The following is a 22852-nucleotide window of genomic DNA, read 5'->3' as shown; positions in this document are numbered from 1 at the left end:
TGTCGGCTTTGAGAGACAAGCAAGACGAGTGAAGAGTTGGTTCCTACAGGAGGATTCAAACAGTCAACTGTAACCGGAGGCTCCGGTTAATCATTCATTCGTTCATAAACGCCTCTTCTCCTCCTCTCTCCCTCACCAGTATTTCAATCTTTTTTGCTTCACATTTTTATTTTCTTGGGGGGAGCTTGGTAGATTGATCTTTGTGTTGGATTTATTCTTTTCCCTGAAACCTTGTTTGATTACCTTTTTTTCTGGGTTTTCTCCCACAGAAGTATTGCTGAAGAGAGATGGCTGTAAGTCTACATTTCTTGAACATGGCTGCTTACTGGTTGTGTTTTTGGCTTCAAAGTTTCCATCTTTTCTTCATGTTGCAATTCTAATGATGCTGATTGGTCAATAATTTTGGAAATCAACTCAAATCTTGAATTATTAGCTTATGATAAATAATTAAATTGAATTTTTTTGGGAAAAAAGTAGCTTGATTGGTCCAGCTTGTCCTTTCTTTCTGTCGCACTTGCTTGGTTTTTTTTTCCTGTTTACTTCTTTCTTTTTATGTTTTTTGCTGCACATGAAAACCGTGGTCGGTTGCTTTGATTGAATTTTACACGAAAGTTGTGTAGTCAACAGATCTAGTGCAGAGTACGAACAGGGAAATAAGTGCATAAAATTTAATGGAGGAGAAATAGAAGGATGGTTAGCAGAGAGGATCCTGATTCATGTTGATTTTGCTGCGGCATTGTTGGTTTATATCTTAATTGGTTATTGAAACATCAAATGCGGAGAAAAACTTTAATCCATTTTGTTTGAGATAAATAATCAACTCAAACCTGGGGTTAGTTTGGTTTTTACATCAATCCACTGGACTTGAATGCATGCTTCCACTTCCGCTAGACACCGTGTTTTTCTTGATTTTTGTTTCACGAACTGAATATCATTATGATTCAATTTTTGAGCTGAAATAATAGTACATATGGTAGTCAAAACGATGCTTCTATGATTGTTCTTGCGGGATGTTGGAAATTAACTTAGTCCACTGTTTTAACATAACTTTCGAGTTTTTTCTCTCGAAGCCCTTAAAACAAGGGACATCACTTGCATCATTTTTCGGATTGAGGGATAATGGATAGTATTTAGTTCAAGAAAAGCTAGTGTTTCATTGTTTATAAGTTAAATGAAAACTTCATTGTGTTACTTCCGCATTACTTGTGGGTTTGCTTTTCTTGGATTTATCCATCTTAAAACATGAAATATAGATTTCTTAAATGGTATATTAACGGCCTTAAAAATATATGGACGCCCGAATATCAACCCTAATTGGATTAGTTAATCAACACACGCGTGCCTTTGATAAATATTGTTTGTTTTATCTTAAGAGCGTGATATTTTTTGTATTTATATCTTGAGTTTCTCGTGTAAGAACTGATTTCCTGCATTTAGTAAAAGGTAACAACATTACCCTTTTTCTGTTGTGAAATCAGCGTTCAAATGTGCCAAAATTTGGCAACTGGGAAAGTGAAGACAATGTTCCTTACACGGTTTACTTTGACAAAGCAAGAAAAACAAAAGGTGGAAAGATTATCAACCCGAACGATCCCCAGGAGAATCCCGAGATGTTCGAAAATGTTGACTCTTCGCCTCTTGCTCCTGCTAATGCTCACGTTCCTCCATCAAGACCGAGAACTCAAACTGAGGAGACTATCGTGAAGGGAGCAGTTAAGCCCTCCGAACATGGAGTAGCCGGGGAGGATGTAGAATTCAGGCAGTCCAGTAATCCTCCTGCTCGATATGAAAATACAAATCAAAAAGCTGCTGGTGAATCAAATTACGGTGCCCGTAGACCGAAGCAAGCTCGGTCCCCAATGCCTAGTGCAGGATCCGAGCAAAGCTTTGATCATCCTCATCAGCATGCGAAAGTAGGGGGGAGGGTCGGCGGACCTCAGGGCTGGGAAGGAAAGAACTATGAGGGTACTCAGGGTAGTCAAGGTACCACTGGAAAATCACGTATGAGACAAGCTAATCTTGGAGATGACAGTGTAAGTTACTAAGTTGCCATGTTGGTTATCTCGAGCTGTTTTGCATTCAATATATATTGCTAGAAATAAAAAGTATATATTAGGAGCGAATAGGGAAATTATGAAGATTATTAATTTACTACCTTTCAAGAACCATTTTCTTCCTTTCGTTTTACAATCAAATAGAACTCGCATTGTGTCAAAGAACTGTGGTTCTTATGTTCTGGCTACTTCCTAATTATGCTTGCCAAACATTTTACTGGTCGGGTCTTTCTCATTGTGTTCATTGCAATTGGCAGCCTGATAAAGCCGCAGCAGTTCCAAGATTTGGTGATTGGGAGAATGATCCTCAGGCTGCAGAAAATTTTACCGATATATTCCAGAAAGTTCGGGAGGAAAGGAATGCAGGGCCCGGAAACGTGTCGACCACACCTAAACATTCTTATCATCCAACACGCGGCCAACCATCCAATCAACCAAAGGTTAGTTATCCAGTCTGTTTACAGCATCATTTAACACATGACATTCTATAGCCCTTGAATGTTTCCAAGTACCGATTCATCTGTTTTTGATGCAGAGATGCTGCTGCCCGTGGTGGTAAAACTAGATAATTCATCGTTTTCTGTGAGAGTTCGAGCTATGCTAAGGTGTAAATTAGCTCGGAAAGTCTATGATGCAAAGATGGTGGCATTATTTCAGTTACAACTAGTGTGGTTCTTGTGGACAATAAACATGAGGTCTTCGTTGATCGTCGTTGTCGTCTCTTCTCTCTGGTTATTACTTCTACTTCGATTTTCTCCACTTGTGTACTCTAGCTAAAGAGAGATATCTACTGTTGGTAGGTAGGTTCTTTGATTCCAATTTTCAATTTGTTTGCTTTGAAAAACTATGGCGGATCTTCATCAAGTCTGGTATACTATGTGAGCTTGCATTCTTGAGTTGTAGATGCATTCATGGCTACTCTATATATTTTTTTATTATCTTTTAATTCAAATTTAATATATTTTTATTTGAGCTCTACCAGTACTTACCTGTGTTTCTACAATCATTATGTTTATTCATCAAACAATTCAATATTGAGTAGGTTTCTCCAGTTGAAATTTTTAATGTTTAATGTTGTCTTCGGATCGATGAATTTGATTTGAAAATGATCTTAATCACTAATTCCAAATGAGAAAATCCGAGGTTGGAGTATTTGAAACAATTATTATGATTACAAATTACTGAAACTACATGCATCACTTCTGCATCGAAAGCATTTGAAACCACAACGAAACAACCATTAAATTTATCATATTGAGCTAAAACTTTGGATGAGTTTTACGAGCAAGTTAATATTTTATTATATTAACTATATTAAATGCCAAAAAAAAAAAAAAAAACCCAAGTGGAAGCTCTAAAAATTATGTTGGTAATTTTTAGAATTGATATTAACGTTCATAAAATGATTTTTTTTCACAATGGCAGAAATAAAAAATAAACCCATAATCTGTAAATATTTTTTAAAAAAATTTCATTAAAATGCGCTCAAAGAGTATATATAAATTAAAATCAGATCTACGAATCTTTATCAGTGAAATAGATCCGATATTCACAATAAAAAACAATACTCTTAACATAAAAAAGTATATTTTTTCATGGATGACTCTGATAAAAGATCTGTATCACAAAATATGACTTGTAAGATCGTTACACAAAAGTTTTTGTATAAATTAAATATAATTATTAAATATAAAAAGGATGTGCTGACGTGAAATTATTTGGGGGTGTTTTCGTCTTCCATCATTGGCGGCCGTTCCAAATTCTGAAATTTGAAACGAAAAATGTCGGCGAGATTTAAACCAATTCCAATCTTTCTCTTACCCGCTTCTACAATTGGAGAGCATCTGCCATGGATGAACGATTCCTAACCTAAATCTGATTTTCTGGTACATCCTGTGAATCAATCTCTCTTCTGTGTGTTGTATTATTCCACAGAATAAACATGACTTATTGCTGTGTTAGTTTTTGCACTCCGTGTTGATTGGATGTGAGTAATTAACTCTATGCCGACGTGAAATTTTTGTATTTGAACAAAATCTTTTTTGCTTGTCCCGGAAAAGATTTGATTTTTTGTGTGATTTGGGCTGGGAAAAGTATGGCGAGGGAGCAAAGCATCGAGTCATTTTATACGAGGTTCAAGGAATCAGCATTAGCCTCTGCTTCCTCCGCTCCTTCGCTGATTTTCCCCTCGACTTCAGATGTAGATTAACTATGTTCTTTGAAATTCATTTGTCGTGTTCTTGAATGAGATTCAATTAGGTATGCGTGTTACCCAGTTTCGAGTTTCAAGGAAATTAACGAGTACGCGGGACCTAATTTGAATTCTCTGATGATCCCATGACCATTTTGTTGATAAACTGGGGTCGCCATAGGGATCTTAGAAGGGTTCTTGAAGTTGGACCGTTAGCTCATGTTTTTGCAGTAGACAGTCATAGGCCTATACAGGTACGGATCCAGGAATAAGAGTTGGGGTGGGCTTGAACTCAATATGATAAGTTATATATTATTAAAAAAAAAGTACATTATATCGTTCAACGAAGTTGTGCCTTACGGGATTTTAAAACATAAAATTCATCAATAATAGAATTTACATCAATATGTTTAGCTAAATCTCGTTCAATATAAAGTGTCAAACAATCGGCAAGAAAGTCATCCTCCATTTTATTGCGAAGTGCCGTCTTCACATGCTTCATTGCTGAAAAAGCCCGTTCAATAGTGGCAGTAGACACAGATAATGTCAAAACAAGATGAATCAATCTAGTCAACATAACATAAACACTTGACCGTCCACTCTCGGTCAATTGCTGACACAACTCAACAAGTGTAGAAACCTTTAAATTCTGCATCACATCGAGTTTATAAATGTATCAATTCATACTTCAAAACAACAATTTCTTGATCTGTGAAATCTCCAGGATAAAACTTCTTCGCAAGCTTGCAAATATCATCACTGTTAAATGAGTCGAATGAATTTTTAGGATCTAAAGCTATACTAAGAGAAAGAAGTTTCACCGATGACTCATTGAACCGAGTATTTAACTCCATCAAAATGAAATCTATTGCTGCATTATAAACATCAAAGTGGTAATGATGTTCTATTGAATAAACTGTCGCTAATTAAAACCGCCGATCCACCTTTTTTTATTTTTTAATAATGTAGCGACGGTTTTAGCAATAACCGTCGCTAATAATTGCGACGGTTTTTGATAAAACTGTCGCCGATCCACATCGGCGACAGGTTTACTAAAACCGTCGCAAAAGTAGCGACGGTTATCAAAAACCGTCGCTAAAACCGTCGCTAAATTAAAAAAAATGGGCTGGGCTACAGCCCAGTATAGCCCTAGCGTAGATCCGTCTCTGGGCCTATACATTTGCACAATTTAAGCGATCAAAATGATTCTGTCGTGGTGCTTTACACGAAAGATGATGACCTACAAGCTGATTTAGCTTATGAATTTGATGTATGGCTCTGGCTAACGCTAGTGAATTGGATAGCGACGGCGAAGTTGATGATTTGGACAGAGAGAAAAGGAGAGTTTCACAAGAGAAATGCGTTAGGAATTGCTTTCGGAAGTGCTGCCAAGGAGACGGGAGCTGAGTATTTTCACGAGCTATTCGAGTCATCATGGATAGTTTTGGAGGCAGGCGCAATAAATTTATTCATGATTCGGTTGAAAAAAAACCTTCTGTGATGACTGATGAGCATTCTTAAATCAATTTGTGGTTTTATTTTTCCTTCATCTAAGATTCTGTTATTCATAGATAGAAGTCTGTTGTGTACTTAAACAAACTCTTTTTTTAGATTATCTTTAAACTTGTTCATCATCCAAACTTTTAATATCATTATGTATGATCTTAACATCATTTGTTGTATATTTATCGAATGGCACCTTCACTCGGATGGCGCTTTTGTTCTTGGTCTGGTTTAGTTGGATCTCATCTACTGACATGCATTTTTGTATTGCATTTATAGAGTTATTATGGTTTGTTCAAGCAAAGTTTTTGTTTGCCGTTCATCAAAAAAGTTGCCACTACTGCACTATTTTGCATAGTGCGTCAAAATTAGAGTTAAAAAGTTTATTTGAGTAATACTTAGTGAGCCAAACTCGTTTTGAGTTGTTCGAATTTGAGCTCAAGCCAAGTTTTAAAGCATTACTTACAAAAAAGCCCTTAAATTTTTTGTTTTAATAAGAAATTGTATAACTTATAACTAATGATAAAGTTGGTAATTTAATCTATAATTTCAAAATTATCGATTTGAGGTTGCATACAAACTAAGGTCCTCATCTAGTTGAGTGACTAATTGCAATGCCAATAGAGAGTTTGATGTGATTTGGTTGATAAGAGGTTATGTTCCCTTGCAATCTTCATTTCCTATATCAATGGCGGCCAGTTCTCCATAGACGATCGGGGGAGGCTTCCGGATCTTCTTCCCGAAAGCTATCATTGGTTGGCTCTCATGGTTATGTACCACTCCTCCTCCAACAAATATGTTCAAGTTCTGATTATAAGCTGCATCAACATCCAGTCTTAACTCATTAATATGTGGTGTTGTTCATGTCTTCTGTGAGTTCCATGAAGTATCATTTTTCCCATTCAGCAAGCTCAATCGCTGGGCCTCTTGGAAGTCTCGTAGTAGTGCATCACTCCAATTCACATTAAGTCCCTTTTCGAGGCTTCCTCTGTTATTTACTAGATGGAACCATTCAATCCATATCGCATAAGTGTTCATAATGAATAGTTCAAAGTCCATTATGGTCAACTTATCATTCATCCATCTAAAGATATCAAACAACTCCAAAGATTATACATGTTTCAACAAGGGCCAAAATCGAGACTTTCTTCCAGCAAACTTTAACTACTGGGCACGAGAATAATGCATGGCTTGTTGTATTGTATCCGAAATGGCATAATGGGTAGTTGCCAGTTACCGGGACGTGGTGAGCCATTAGGTTGACTGATGTCGGGATAATATTGTGCAAAATGGGCCACCAAAATACTCGGACTTTTGAAGAGATCGACATAGCCCAAAGAAATTTCCACCACATCTTTGATTGCATCTCCGAGCTATGTTCTGGTGGTTCATAAAATCCAATTTCACTCGTATACCCTTCGCTGACCGAATATCTATCTTTTGGATCAAAAGCCCAATATATGAAGTCCTCGTGGTTCGAAGGGGATATCAGAATGTCTAACACTTTTGTTTCCACATGAGGATGAAAGGAGTCGAGCACAATCTGTTCATTCCATAGTCCATTCAAAATAAGAGAGCTGACCTTGTCATAGTTGCCACTGTACTGTGGTGGCTTCGGTTGCACTCCCCTGCCAGGTATCCATCGATTCACAAAAGTGGCAATTTGTTCCCCGTTTCCCACGTGCCAATATAAGCCTTTTTCCAATAGGAGGTGACTCCAGAGTATTGATCTCTAAATGTAAAAAGATTACTTCCAAGTGAGGCATGCATGATATCTTGATGTTTATAATATCTTGCTTTGAGAACACGGGCAACCAGCTGAATCAAGGGAAGTATATAACACGCCATATTTTATTTCGCTAGCAATGCTTTGTTGAACGTCTCGAGATGGCGGAAGAACAACCCACCTATACACTTTAGCTTTCCAAGATTTCCAATGCAGTCTATTTTTCCGTCGTCCACACCCCACCAGAAGTTAGCACGTGCGCTCTCTATCTCGTCACATACTGATTTCGGGATACGAAAGTAGGACATGGCATAGGTTGGAATCGATTGGATCATAGATTTTATCAAGGTTTCTTTACCTGCCACTTGAAAAGGTTTTGTTCCCCACCCTTGTAATATTTTCGCTAATCTTTCTACAAAGTAGCGGAATTGCATCTTCTTGTCTGTTCAGCTAGAGAAAACGGGCAGGCCCATATTACACTCCATGTCCTTGCACAACAGGGGTAGTAGTTACATTGTTTTGATGGTGTCCTGCACTATCTCCATTTCGTGTTCGGGCTATAAAGATAACGAGGATTTTTCAAAATTTTAATAGTTGTCTCAAGCCTTCTCCCCACATGTTAAGATAGATACGAACCCTGCACAGTTTCCATAATAGCCTTGAAGAAACATGAGGAATCATCTGCAAAAAAATAAGTGGGTTATTGAAAGACAGAGGGGTCACGATCAATATGAGTTTTCTTTTTTTTTTTTTATGAAAATACATTAAAATGTAAAAAGATGTCCATACAAGTACATTCTCTGCTTTACCCAGAAAGCGAAGAAGAGCGGATCAATAAACATGATGCATAACAAATACAGTTACGGCGAGAAGGAGAGCCTGCTTACCTGCTTGAATACAATATTACTTAAAATCTATAGTCATGTTATGGGATGCTCTCTAACATGAATTTATCTGGCGATACTTTTCACTATTAGGCGTCTCATTATCAAACACATTATCTTCTCCACCCATGTATGTGCTTCCCTCAATAAAACTACACTCTATCCTATCATATGCTTTACTCATATCGAGCTTAAGCGCTGCGTAGGATTTTTGTCCTCTTTTCTTGCTGTGTATCCAGTGTAGGGTCTCAAACGTCAGCATAATGTTATCAGATATTAAACGGTTAGGGATGAAAGCACTCTGAAATTCATTAACTTGGTGAATTATAGGTCTTAACTTGTTCGTGAAAGCTCATACCACTATTTTATAACATACATTACATAGAATTTTTTTATTTTTATTTCTTTTTACTTATTTTTTTTGGAGTTTATGTTAGTATATATCTTAATTTTTTATTGATTCCTTTGAAAAGACGTAAGATCCAGTGAATCGAAATCAATACAATAAATATTAATTATACGAATACATAAATTTTAAAACTTTTTTTATGGAACAGACCTACCTATCCATGGATTGCTTGATTTTCGGAATGAGAGTACAATAACAGAGTTCCACTCCTCCGTAACATCATTGAGAATCCGTAAAGAAGTCTCTGTGACCTCTGGTCTAGTGTAACATATAAAAATATTAATTTTTATTTTAAAATTATATTAGGAGTTACGATGACAAATTAATTATTAATAATTCGTAATTCTGACTTTCCTATGGGCTTTACTATTAGTCTATTACTGCTGCACAATTCATTTCGACCTTCCAAACAATCTCAATAACATAACCCTTTCCTTGGAATTTCCTCTATTAACTTTCGTAGAATCAGGTTAGATTTCCAATTCTCGCTTCTTTTGGATTTAAGCGGTGAATTATTTTTTCTCCTTTTGTTGTTCGCTTTGATCGGATGAATGTTGGATTTTTTTAATTCATCGTTGTAAGTGTTGATTTCTTCACCGCTCGTTTTGTGTTTTCTCGGTGTAATTGTCTGCAATAGTTGCCAAAGATGAGGTTTTGTCGAATCTGTAATTTTCCATATTTTTTCATTAGTTTCCGACCTTAGGTTTTTTTTTTTATATTATTAATGTCTGTTTAATCAGTCCTCTTTTGTTTTTTTTTTTTTACCCTTTTTGGTTTTTGGGTTAGACACTAAATTTTAGCAAATTTCTATAATCCCTTTGTAATTTTTGTGGTTTGATAAAATAGAGCTCCTGTTTTTTAGGAAAGGCTCGGTTTGGCTGGGACCATTATTTTTACGCGATTTGAATTTTTTGAAGACGATTGAACCGTTTTTTTTTATGTTTATGGGGAGAGATTAGACGACAAATTTTGTGGCAGGCTTTTATTTTCTGTGTAACTTGTAATTTGTGCGTGTTATAATATATAATTTTAGATTTGGTTAAAGTTGCATCTTTTAATTTGTATGAGTTGAAACTATGGTGAAATTGTTTGAACCTGAAGTTGTGTCAAGTTGAAAACATGACAAATTGGGTATAAACGTTAAATCTGAAGGATGTGAGGCTGATGAATTTAGTTGGGTGTGAGTCTGGAGGTGTTAACTGTTAAGTTTCTGTTTGTCTTTGTGTTGCATGGTCTACCTTGGTCATGTGCGAAAACAATTATTGAATCCTTAACAGACATTTCATTGACAGACGTGGTCAGTTTTGATGCAAGCTTAAAGGGCTTTTGGTCTCCTTAACTGCTGTAATCTAAAATGAAATGCATGGACTTATGAGCCCTAAGAATGTGCAGTTCTCTATTTTTTCAATGGGATTTAGATGCTAGTTGTTCTTGGCTTTATAGTCTTTGAAATCAAGTCTCTGGTTCTCTTTTTCTTACTTCATGACTTGAGTAGCTAATATTTGTTATGCAATACATTTTGGGGCAGATTTTTTATGCATGATGAAAGCTCATGATGTTATAGCAATCATTTATTTGAGATTGGGTTTTGGGAATTAGAAGTAATGAATGATCAAAGCATACGAACGAGATACATATGTTAAAATACAGAAGTTGGAACTTCCTTTTTATGCTAGGCTTCTTCGTGTTTTTATTTCAAATTGAAAGTTTTGTTAGAAGTATTTTGGGCATGAATTTTTTAACTAATCTGACATCAAATTGACTTTGTGATGTATACCATCTGCCGATTCATTCATTATCCATTATTTCTATTAATTTTCTTCCTTCATATCAAAACATTTTGTGGATACTTCAATAATTTGATTTAAGTTGGTGCCATGGATGAATTTTAGGAGATTTGAGTGCTTGGATTACATATAACATGAGCAGCCAGGATCGAGTGAGGAGGTATACGAGGAGTAGACGGAGAAAGCCAATGTTAGATGTTGATCTTAATGTTGTGCCCCAAATGCCATGGGATCAGGAGGGGACTTCAAATCATGCAAGTTCCCAGGACAGCCAGGAAGGAACCATGCTACTGACTGCAGCAATCGACCTGGATGCATATGATGATGATGTTATCATTTCTTCCCCGAGGGCTTTTGCAGAAGTATCACATCTTTTACTACCACTTCTTATTCTTCTCATTTGTCACTTTTATCTTCATTTGTCATTTTTATCTTCATCTGTCTTGTAGTATTTAGTTGAATTCTTTTCTTGGCATGCATCAGCATAATCAAGCTGTAACTGTGTGATAATTCAGGCTAAAAACAATTCTAGAAGAAATCATGGACGTGCTGTTGTGGTTGATCTTGAACCTGGTAAATTTGATTTGCCTGTATTTCAACTTTATCGTAATGCCTATCTTGTTCCAATTTTGGATATCTTGCAAGGGCTAGCTTATGTTGCAAATTTGTGGATGAACATTTTCCTTTGACTGACATGAGGCATGTGGTTTCTGAACATCCCTATTCCTTAATGATGATTATGTTAATTATTGACTAAAAAATATGTGGATGGTGCTTGAGCATCCAATGTACACAGTGCATAAACATATGTTTGCATAACAAACGGAGAAAAAATAAGAAAATGATGGAAAGGGAGAACATAGATGAAAAGAATGATTGTAGAAAACTCTGTAGGGAAACTTGAATATTTTTACTATGTACTTGGTAGATATAATGTTCCTTAAAACTAAACCAAGAATTAGTGTTCACATGTGCTCTTATGCAACTTTATAATTTAGCAAAGTGACGCCTGTGAAGACCGTGTAAGGATTCATTTTTTTGTCACTTTGTTAGCTTCTTCAAAATTAGATTGCTTGGAGATGAAAAACAAGTTTTTCAAGTTATTCTCCACTCTAGATTTTCTGAGAAAATGTATGGTAGCTTTTAGATTAGTGCAGGATCTTCTTTTTATTTTGTTTTTGCTCTGAGTAGTGGAAGCGACATAATAATGTCAATGGTTTAAAAGAAGTTGCAAGTGGAGACATGTTAAACTTAAACAGAAAATAAAGTAACTGCTTTTTGAATTTTGATTTTTCCCCTGCTTCAACAATGTCTATTCTTGGTCAATTGTTTGGAATCTGAAATTAATCAAACCTCTTTATGCTTCGCCCTTCTGATGTTATACTGCTGGCTTTAGTGATCCTGTGGTTTCTTCTTCTGTCTCCAATTTCCAAATGTGAGGAAACTGTGTGCTGATTACGTAACAGTTGTTTCAGAAGAAAGGCCAACTCGCAACAAGCGTGCAAGGTTTCCTACAAGCCAAACAATTTGCGATTTCTACATAAATCTAGAAGGCAGTAGCAATTCCAATTCCGTGGTAATATATTTTTTTCTATGCAGGGTACCTGCATCTACCAATTTTAATTGTTTAGTTTTTTATTGTTTGTTCATATCAACATATCTCAGTTGTAGTTATTCATGTGATGATATATTTGTTGTGCATATTTTCTGTGATTCGTCGTGCATTTGCATTAACTCTAATGAATGTTGGACTAATTAGCTTTTGGCTAGCCATTGATTTGTCCGAATGGCATGCGTCCGGTTCCTGCGTGGGTTCATATTTTTATTTATAACCTGACAGTTCCGTTGCTCTGGAAGATATCATGTTTGTTTGGTATTTGTCTTTGTTATTAAGCACTGTAGGTTAGTTTTGTGCATGGTGTCATTTTTGTCTTGCTAAGATGAATATAGTTTTAAACTTCTAGTTTGCTGAGTTGAACTCCGTTAAGTTCCTTTCTATTCTTGTCTTAAGCTTCTCTTCCTAGGAGGTTTGGCTGTTGAAATCAATATCTTATGTTGACTAGCTATGTTTGTGAACTTCAGAGAAACAGAGGACAGAGAGCGACGTTGACGCTGCCGCCACCAAAGGAGCCTACATTTAGTTGTCCAGTCTGCATGGGCACATTGGTTGAGGAGACGTCCACCAAGTGTGGTCACATTTTTTGCAAAGCATGCATCAAAGCTGCCATAGCTGCTCAGGGCAAATGCCCTACCTGTAGGAGGAAAATAACTATGAAAGACATGATTAGAATTTATCTTCCCGCCACAAACAGTACTTAAGGTCTCTCTCTCTCTCTCTGTATGCTTGCTTGTTATTCAGTGGCTTTGGGGTACGGGGTGGGGGTGGGCCATTTAGCACAGTATTTCCTCAGGTTTGCTCCAGCTGATAGATTCACACACTGCTAAGGGGTGACAAATAAAAGGCATCATTAGATTTAGTTGGCCTCTTCTATGTTACGTTGAATCCTGAAGTTTATTTTTCTCATATTATTTTCATTAAGGCAGACAAATCCTGCTGATTGCTAAACTAACACCGTGAGCAACTCATTGTCTACTTTGCAATGTTTGCTTAATGCCAAGAGATAAATGGAGGGATTTTACAATGTTAAATGCCACTTGGTGTCACGATGGGACTGAAAATTTCCTGGTGGAGAGAATCGTCATTCTCAAAGTAGAGATTTTTAAATTTACAACAAACCTCAAAAGGAGTTGGATATAATTTTACAGAAATAAGAAGCTATATATTTGATGTTGTAGAGGTTAAACAGATACTTCAACCAATTGTTTTAGAGGCCAATGTCTATGTTAGATCTATTTGTTATGACTTCTATATTGGGGCATTGAAACTGGGTAAGTAAACAGATACTTCAAACGATTGTTTTAGGGGCCAATGTATGTGTTAGACCAATTTGTTATGACTTCTGTATTGGGGCATTGAAACTGGGTTAAGTTGATACATTCGTGACGGTCCTTATTGTTGCAAGAACTCTGAACATATCAAGTCTTTGGTGAATTGAGTTAAAATTTTGAGATTTTTAGTACCCGGTTGCTCTGGATTGATGTGTTGTCTTTCATCACATGCTACAGGATTGATCCGCGGATTTAATGGTTCGAACTGAAATGCGCAAGTTCTTTCTGGAAACCATCGCGGATGATGCATATATGGAAGAATTGTTTTGGGTACACGGTGGAGATATTTTTTTTCCATGTTATATATTATGGCATCGATATAAATTTTATCGAAGAATATCTAACTTCAGATTCTTGAACCTTTGATTGAATGGACGGTACAGAGAATTGTCGCAACTTATCAATTGCACTCTTGTATTTGTGGCGAATATAAATAGGTAAACCATATGTTTGGATTAAAGTGTTTCACAGTTGGATCAAGATGGACATGGGAATATTCGGCCATCTTGTGAAAATGTCCCGGTTTTCCATTAATTTGATTATTCGTAGATAAATCCTCTTAGAAAATAAATTGACGAATTAAACTTTATTCAATTTTTAAATGTAAATTTATTTTTCTTAGCATAAGATCAGAGTATTAAAATTTTAAAAATCATTAAAACTGAAAATATTTTGTTAAAATATAATTATTTCAAGATCAACTAAGAAAACTCATCAAATAAAATAGAGACGTTATCAAAAACTTATCATTAAAAGCATATAAGTTATAATACTAAAAAGGGAAAAAATGCACACTACGTGATTAAAAATGTAATTTTTCTTATATAATAATAAATCAATCTTTTCAACTTATCGAGTACAAAAGTTATTTCCCCAACTTGAAATCTATATATTTTTTCAACATATCGAGGTCAAAGTGTACTAAAGTCTAAAACTATATTTTCTACTTTTAAAATAATATAGCACGCATGTTTTTTTATAATAGATTTGAATTATTTCAATTAATGTTATGTAAATTCATATAAAACTTACTACAGGTTTTTGTTTATTCATTTGATGTAAAATACGGATTTTTTGTGTTAGTATATGAAATGTAAGACACTGCGGCTGATCGTAACATCGGATTGGAACCCACTATTGCCCCTTTTATTTGTTTATTTATATGATATAATAATTGCTTCAAACTATTGTACATACAGAAAATGAAAAATGATAGCCTATATATAACAATGGAGAACAACTCAATGATGTAATTATGCTGCTAAACCAGACATAGCATTTTGCTATGTGTCGTCTTCAGACGCGGAAAAAAAACCGCGTTCTTGCTCGCCTTCTGAATCATTGTTTTGGTGTTTTCTCAGTGAACCAGGGCCAGTTCGTCTCTGAACCTCTGAAAGTTTGAAAACAGTTCATTTTGTCAAGCTTGTATCACTGATGAATCATTTGAGAAATTCTACAGGGGTGGCTTGGCTTACTCTTGTAAGAAATTGCAGAACGAGTCATGGCTAAAAATTCTTCCCACTTAAATTTCTTGAGTTCCCGCTTTTCTTCCTCCGAGAGTTCGAAGTTCGGCTCCCTCCCACACATAAATGCAGCCCTTCAAGTTCATGAAGATGCATTCTTATATTTATAGGGTCCTAATAGTTGCTACTCAGAGTAGAATTAAGATTTAAGTGCACTGTTCAAATTATATTACGGTTTGGGACTGGCTTCTAGTTACTGTTGAATCTTTTAGAGGATTGTAGATTGCGATATTGCATACCTGTCGTACAATCGAGCAGCCTCTTCTTGAGATCCAACAGTCCCCAAATGTATTTGTTTCTTGTCAACTTTAATAGCAGCTTGCCATTTAGCATTCTTTAAATAAACACCTCTCATGATACATGGTTCTTGATTCTCGACATGCTTTCTCCTGTGCCTCTTTCTGCGTTTGATCTCTGCCATTGTAGTAACAGAGAACAAGTTTAACAAAATGGGCAGTAAATAGTTGAAAGAATTGGTGGAAATCATTGCATGAGAATCACACCAAATTAGGTAAATAGAGTCTCGTCAGACAATGTGAGCATAAAAGAATGACTGATGATATGTAGATTGAATCAGAATATTAGAACTGATAAAAACCTCCGGTATAGTCGTCATCAAATCATGATTTTATTTATAAAAAAATCAAGCAAGATTGGTCAACTTAATGGAAACGAACCAGGGAATTGCTGAAAGAAGTTGTCTTCTTGTAGAATGGAAGAAGATCCCTTTGATGAACCAGTCCCGTTATCGAAGGTAGATTCCTAGTTGGTGCGACAAATGAGAAATTGTAACTCAGTGAGTGAATTTCGATTTCAAATACAAAGTGGAAGTTATAAGTATAAAGCACAGCAGCATCTTGCACATGACACGTACAGCATATAAATCCGTAAACGGATAATCGAACCCTCTCTGCCTTTTCGAACTCGACAAATACAAATAATGTTACAGCTGAGACTAATTGTTAAACAATTAGCAAAATGCAGCAAGACAAAATCAGAAATTACAAAAGCAAAAGCTCAAATCTTTGAATCTCCAGATAACTCAATATTCATTTGAAAACCAAAAATATGACAAAAATTGGATCAGTCATGTGTTAGCCCAGCAGAAATGACGTTCCTATATTCCGTTCTAGCTAATTAATTTTGACATATTGGGAATCACATGCATAGAAGTGCAAGAAACATGTTGAACTATGTTCTTACTTCTTTTGGCATGTCATTATTGGTTGGAAGGAAAGGATGAACGCTGCTTGGTCCTGCACTCTCCACACCAGTTTCGTGAGTATGTCCATGCTCAAAAACTCTGGGAAGTGGAGCAAAGACAGGATCCCTACCTAGAGAATCATGCATCGAGTAAGCACTGGTGGAAAGAGGTTTTGCATAGGCCGGCCATAGGTACTTTAAAATTTTTAAAGAATTATATAGCATGAAATACCAGAAGACAATCCTAACAGTCTCCGTCTTCGGATGCTGACCATGGCTGTGTGGTGTCCTCCTAAACGACACGGTAATAACTTAGCTAATGGGACCTTATTTTGTTGGTGACAGCGAAAATGGAGAACATGATTACAAATAACAAAAAAATGCAATTAAATTAAGATGTGTTCATATCATCAACAGTGAGTTATGCAAAGACAAAACGATGACAAAACACGAGGAATTCGAATATATCATGGTCGAACTTCCCTTAAACAAATGATAACAAGAAACAAAGTTCTATGCTTCCTTAACTTGGAAGCACACAATTTCCGTTCCATTCAAACCACATTTGCCTTCAGACCAAAAACGCATGACATCGTCTCCCAATTATGGTATTTTTAGATAATCTAAAACCGACACTTCAACTCCTATACATTCGTGAATTGTACAGAATTCTTGAAGTTCAAGGAAAACCTAAAACTGGTAGAAGAATAACCGATACAAAAGAATCGGAATAAAGTAAGATCTACACTGATGCCAAATCTATTATTTACTAAGAACCGCAAGTCAATCCTACCATCCACCACCTTCCAGGAAGGTGAGAAAATGTGAAATTTTCCCTCAGTTTCCCCGTCATTTAGAAAATATAACATAATTCTCCCCTTTCCTTTCTTCACCAGCTAATAAATCACATACATCAGAAATTTAGCATCGTATTTTAAAGTCAAGCTGGAAGTTTGCTCAATCGAAGTAACAATTACAGTCAAGACAGAAGTTAACTTCTGTTTTAAGAGCTTGATCCACCAAAATTTCCATTATCTTGTAACTAAACTTCGTAATATCCTCTCCGTTTCTTGCTGTTCTTAATTCATCCGATATGAAAACTGGAATTTGATTCTCAATAGTCCGGTGGGGTCTACAATCCTCACGTGGGCCTCATGCAACCTACCGTCATAGACTCCGATCATGAATACAGGTATCCAGTTCCCGCAGCCGTGGAACCGCGGAATCCCTGTCCCAACACAAATAACCACCGGTGCCGACAACACCCGTACAGTAGTACTTCTCCAATAAACAAGGAGCAAGATAGGAAAAATGACGAAAAGCCCATGCCTGCCAACCCTCTCGAAACACACAAATTTGTCAACTTTTGTAAACAAATGGCAGAGCCCATAAAGCAAATGACCAATTAGCACAGAAACTAAAAGTCAACCGATGCAGAAGCAGCAGTTTATCCACATTTCATTCGCCAAAAAAAAGACCCAACACCACAATAACCCATAAAAAAGGGACGGGGTTTTCCGTAGTAACAGTACCTGAAAGCACCCTGATGAATGAGCGTAGAAACCAAGGCGACGAGTTTTTCTTGGTTGGATTACAAAGGAAAGGTGGTGACTGGTTAGAATAGCAAGAGAGAGAGAGAGTAGTTGATGTCTTACTCATGCATCTACCACCTTTATTTTCTCTTATTGATAAAAAAAAATATATATATATATATATATATTATTTATTATTATAAATATACATAAATATTTTTATAAATAAAAATATCTGTGAGTAAAAGACTCACAATATATCTATTATTTATATTATTATATAAACAGTAAAACTAACATGTGAAAATCAATTAGCTGTTTAATCCAATTATTAGTAAATTTTCATATTATAAAATATTTTCTTAAAAAAAATTGTGTTATGTATTATGTATATTTTCAAAATAATAAAAATGAAAAGAATGAATAAACCAATGGAACCGGGATATTTTTCATTCTTTATTAATGTGATGAGTTAAAATTTAATTCGATCAGTTCAAAATTAATACTAGTATTTGGTTCAGGTTCAAGTTCGAGTTCGAGTTCGAGTTCGAGTTCGAGTTAACAAAATGACAAAAACTTGTGTGAGACGGTCTCAGAGTTCGTATTTTGTGAGGACAGATCTCTTATCTGGATCATCCATGAAAAAGTATTATTTTTTATGCTAAGAATATTATTTTTAATTGTAAATATCGGTAGGGTTGATCAGTCTCACAAATTAAAATTCGTGAGATCGTTTCAAAAGAGACCTGCTCAAAATATATTATCTACATATTTCAATTTATTATCTCGAAATAATATTAGAAAACTTAATATATTTCTCTCTCGGTAAAAATATAAATACTGATTATTTTCAATAGTAATTTTAAAGTACCTAAAAAAAAGTATATAACCAAATCACTGCAAATGAAATAGAAATATGTTTGAATACAGTGCTTGCCTAGTTCCCGAACATTCTTACCTGTTTTACAAGCAATCATGGCATAAATATTTATATTAGACTATATACCATCTGAGAGGATGTCAAAACAGATATTCTCTTAACTCATATATTATATAAGTTATGAATATACTTAAAATGGCAAATCATCTGTCTATTTTTTGAGTAAACACTTTTTCATCGATCGAGTACGTGGAATAATATCATATGCGTTTAATGAAACATCACACTATAAGACAGATCTTTCATCGGTTTATTAAAAATTATATCCGGTCATATTGTAGTGATCGAATAATCGAATTTTTATTGTAGACATTCTTGTAATCGAATAATTGTTTATATGTTAACGAAACATCGCACTACAATAATAATCAAATTTTTTTTGTTACCGCATACACTCTTGTAATCGAATAATTGTCTATGTGCTTAACGAAACATCACACTACTGGAATAATCAAATTTTTTTGTTACCGCAGACACTCTTGTAAACTGGTTCGACAATTTAAAAACTTCATCATTAACATCTTATTTTCTTGGGGAAGTTATTTAAAAATCCCCAATCATAATATTTCTTTGCATTCACTCCCTACCCACAAAATTGTGGTACTATTTCATACAAAATGTGGTACACTTCATGTGGAAATGTGGTACACTTCATGTGGAAATGTGGTACTAAAAAAGTATCTAGGGACTGAAAACAAAGAAAAAAAGCGGCTGGGGACTGAAGCCAAATTTCCCGTATTTTCTATGAATTCTGGTTCATGAAATCAGAAGCAAAGCACTGGTAATAATAATGTCATTTTTATGGGGTAGGTTGGCAGCCCATACGACCATACAATAAGGGTTGGATAGGCCCGATCCTCATTTAATAGCCACTCTAACCAATTATTTCCATCACCTATATGCCCCTCCATTTTATTTATGAAAAAAATTATGTGAGACGGTTTTACATATCGTATTTTGTAAGACGGATTTTTTATTTGGGTCATCTATGAAAAAATATTATTTTTTATTATGAATATCGGTAGGGTTGACTCGTCTCACAGATAAAAATTCGTAAGACCGTCTCATAAGAGACTACTTCCATATTATTTATTTTAAAAATTCTTCCATAGAAATTCATGTTTTCGAATAATTTAAAACCTATTATGATTAATATAATATATATTTAAATTTTCTTTTCTTTAAGTTATAATCTAAATAAACACTTAGATCATACATATGTACCCTAAATTTTACATTTGGGTTTATTTTCTTTAGATGGGTTTGACTTTAAATTTTAAATTTGAAGATTTTGAAAAGTCAGTATGACAAGTTCAAAATCCATAATTAAATTAATATTATTCTTTTGCCAGTATGAACATAAGAAAGAGTGAGTCTCATGTTAGATTGTCTCACGGATATTAATCTGTGAGACGAGTCAACCATACTCATATTCACAATAAAAAGTAATACTCTTAGCATAAAAAATATATTTTTTCATGGATGACACAAATAAGAGATCCGTCTCACAAATTCGATCCGTGAGATCGTCTCTCACAAGTTTTTGCTCACAAGAAATAATATTATAAAAGTCAAGAATCCATAATTAAATAAGGGTAAGACAGTCTCTGGATTTATAATCGTGAGACTTATGAAAAGGTTATATTTTTAATAAAAAATAAATTTTTTTTATAGATCAGATAGGAAATTCGTGACATAAAATTGATCAGTGAGATAATCTCGTATGAATTTTTTTTTTTGAAAAAAATGATGTATATAACAAAATATGTACAAATATTTTGATTTTTTAATTTTGAAAAAGTAAAGAAAAAGAGGCCTTTTTATTATTGGGCTTTTTTTAGAGAGTATTATTGGGCTTTGGGGTTGGTTTTATTTGATCACCCAAGCCTGTATATAGTTTACAAGGCAGGTGGACCTGACGAGTTAGCAATTTAACCTGGTGCTAATTAGGGTTCGTTCCGCCGTGCTAGCGACTGGGTAAAATGATTTACGACGTCAATTCTCCCCTTTTCCGTTCTTTCCTCAGCCAGAAGGGTGGCTCTTCCGACAAGAGGTATTTTCAATTTCGTGAAGAGTTTGTATATGATTCCTTGAAATGATTTTTTCATTCTGTTCTGATGATTTGTAAAGTTTCGAGGGAACCTCTAATTTTTATGCATATGTTTCTTACTATAGATTCGTGTATCTAATTTTCCATCTACGCTTAGTCTTTTAGGATGTAGGATAATAATATTACATTTTAGAAGTGATGAAAGTTGAATTAAAAGGGATGAAGATGTCTAGAGAAGTAAATATGAGATGGAAATGATAATGCTTAGTTTTGTTTCCCGAGATGGAAAACTATTTCAATAAATAAAACCTAAAACGGTGTCTGTGTGACCACAAGATTGTGAGTTTTTTTTACCCTGTGTTAGTTAGCATGGAGATTTTATGATTGCATTGTATTTTATTTATTTAACAGGATACACTTTTAGTCCCTCATCGATGCATGATGGTCTTTACATATCATTGAGGTGTTTCTTTTGACGAGATTCAAGTTTTTGTATGAATATATCATCTGCAGGAACTTCTTGTTCTGAAATTTTTAATTGTAAAAGATTTGTACGTTTCTTGTTTTTCCTGTTTCTTATTGAATACTTATGAATGTGAATCCAGGAAAAGTGAAGAGCAGAAGCCAAGGGAACAGAAGCCAAAAGCAAATGAAAACAAACCTGTTATGAATGAGTAATAGATGCATGCTATGTAAGATCTAGCTTGGATTTAATTTCCAGAATGCAAGTCAGTGTGTAATGGAAGATTTTCGTGCACGAGTTTGAAATTTGAACTGGTATCATGTATGAACCAATGCTGTTTTGATAAAAAAGTGTACTAACTCTTATATGCAAGTGTTCGTCTTTTAATGTGGTTATGATGTCTTTGTCACCTGTTTCTGAATTTAGATATTTGAAGTACGTTTCTGGGCTTTTTAAGGAACCGTGTTTGAATGAAGAATGCTATTTTCTGTTTGTTTTCGTTTATGTGTCAATCAAACTCGCTTTATTGGACAACATGCTGGGTATATTTCAGTGTCAGGGTAGAGAATACTCACGCTACCATTTATAATGTTGAGGTTGTGTAAAGGGGTGCATTGATCAATTATGTGGAATGAGATGTTACCCTGAGTAACATATCATGTGTACCCAGGCGACGGACAATTATTGGATTCACTCAAGATAAGGTTTCCAATGGGAACCATTCATCGGATTCTTGCTCTAGTGCACCATGTATTTTCGCAGTTTGCAGTATCATTTTCCTCAGCTTTTGATTACTTCTAAATATTGACTTCATACTTTATGATGAGAACAAGAATAACTAGAAGTTGTTTCCGCACTCGGATGTCCTATACAACTTTTAGCGTTATATTCCTGTTCGATTGATGTTTAAGATTATTTATGGAGGCTATTGGAACTCCTCTCAGTATCTGCATTGATGGGTTCCTGGCTCCAAACGAGATCAAATCCTGTTCTGAGTTAAGATTAACTGAACCGGATCAACTCAGGATGGTATTTCTCCAGTTCAATGTTCACAACCTTTTGAACAGCTGATCCACCGACCAGTTTTGATACTCAGAACCGTGGAACCTTTTTTGGTTCTTTTTTATTTCTCTCTTTTTTTTTCGGAAAAAAGAATTATTGGTTTCTACCCATTCTATGTTTTGACATTTATTTGGAATGCTTGATGGCCCATATGGACCAAACCCATTAAGGTGAATTTCGGCCTTTGAACCAGATCATGTAGTAATGGTCCTCTCCCAACCAAGTTGTTCTGTAATCTGACTCGGTTTAGGTTAAAACTGTGGTACACCTGTTTAAGTTTATCACTTGTAGTTGAAATCTATTACTATTTATTAAATCTAAGCATCTTAGAGTAACTAATTGGTGTCTTGGTCTGTTTTTTGAATTTCCTGAAATACCCTTACTCTAACTTTCCACGTTTTTCCACGGCTCCAACCTAATCAGATTGTATTCTTCCCCCTCAACTCCCAAACGAAGAGATACAGTGAAACTCCATCCCTTTTCTTCATTCTCCAGACCTAGGATAAAATCCCTTTCGCAACCATTAAAATTCTACCAATATTTCTGAAATGACACACACATTGTCGTGTGAAGAGC

General features: G+C 35.2%; 4 protein-coding genes across 10 annotated transcripts; 3 read left to right on the top strand and 1 right to left on the bottom strand.

Annotated features, from left to right (window-relative positions):
• The first annotated feature begins 106 nt into the window (after positions 1 to 106).
• LOC140836611 (RPM1-interacting protein 4-like) lies at positions 107 to 3032 on the top strand. The gene is made up of 4 exons (XM_073202261.1): positions 107 to 293; positions 1479 to 2033; positions 2312 to 2494; positions 2590 to 3032. The coding sequence occupies exons 1-4, from the start codon at positions 288 to 290 to the stop codon at positions 2611 to 2613; spliced, it is 768 nt and encodes a 255-aa protein (XP_073058362.1). The 5' UTR covers positions 107 to 287; the 3' UTR covers positions 2614 to 3032.
• An 885-nt stretch (positions 3033 to 3917) lies between these two features.
• LOC140836580 (uncharacterized) lies at positions 3918 to 13922 on the top strand. Of its 6 annotated transcripts, none has more exons than XM_073202240.1 (6): positions 3918 to 3940; positions 10660 to 10916; positions 11070 to 11127; positions 12021 to 12130; positions 12637 to 12874; positions 13681 to 13922. In XM_073202240.1, exons 2-5 carry the CDS (start codon positions 10689 to 10691, stop codon positions 12871 to 12873), a joined length of 633 nt encoding a protein of 210 aa, XP_073058341.1. In that variant the 5' UTR covers positions 3918 to 3940; positions 10660 to 10688; the 3' UTR covers position 12874; positions 13681 to 13922. The 6 variants fall into 6 exon arrangements, with proteins under 6 accessions (XP_073058341.1, XP_073058350.1, XP_073058309.1 ...); XM_073202249.1 differs by lacking the exon at positions 3918 to 3940 and adding an exon at positions 9094 to 9236 and having other exon boundaries at positions 12030 to 12130; XM_073202208.1 differs by lacking the exon at positions 3918 to 3940 and adding an exon at positions 9094 to 9236.
• Positions 13923 to 14629: 707 nt separating this feature from the next.
• LOC140836566 (ethylene-responsive transcription factor-like protein At4g13040) lies at positions 14630 to 17900 on the bottom strand. Of its 2 annotated transcripts, none has more exons than XM_073202190.1 (7): positions 17762 to 17900; positions 16462 to 16521; positions 16230 to 16360; positions 15704 to 15788; positions 15266 to 15446; positions 14979 to 15100; positions 14630 to 14893 (listed from the first exon to the last, which is right to left on the bottom strand). In XM_073202190.1, exons 1-7 carry the CDS (start codon positions 17886 to 17888, stop codon positions 14787 to 14789), a joined length of 813 nt encoding a protein of 270 aa, XP_073058291.1. In that variant the 5' UTR covers positions 17889 to 17900; the 3' UTR covers positions 14630 to 14786. The 2 variants fall into 2 exon arrangements, with proteins under 2 accessions (XP_073058291.1, XP_073058299.1); XM_073202198.1 differs by having other exon boundaries at positions 15266 to 15440.
• A 2693-nt stretch (positions 17901 to 20593) lies between these two features.
• On the top strand, positions 20594 to 21602 carry LOC140836563 (wound-induced basic protein). The gene is made up of 2 exons (XM_073202181.1): positions 20594 to 20754; positions 21357 to 21602. The coding sequence occupies exons 1-2, from the start codon at positions 20684 to 20686 to the stop codon at positions 21427 to 21429; spliced, it is 144 nt and encodes a 47-aa protein (XP_073058282.1). The 5' UTR covers positions 20594 to 20683; the 3' UTR covers positions 21430 to 21602.
• Positions 21603 to 22852: the final 1250 nt, after the last annotated feature.

The sequence above is a fragment of the Primulina eburnea genome, chromosome 1 (genome assembly GCF_022965805.1).
Source record: "Primulina eburnea isolate SZY01 chromosome 1, ASM2296580v1, whole genome shotgun sequence".
Lineage (NCBI taxonomy): Eukaryota > Viridiplantae > Streptophyta > Magnoliopsida > Lamiales > Gesneriaceae > Primulina > Primulina eburnea.
The sequence above is the reverse complement of the archived record's forward strand: the minus strand, read 5'-3'. Positions and strand labels throughout refer to the sequence as shown.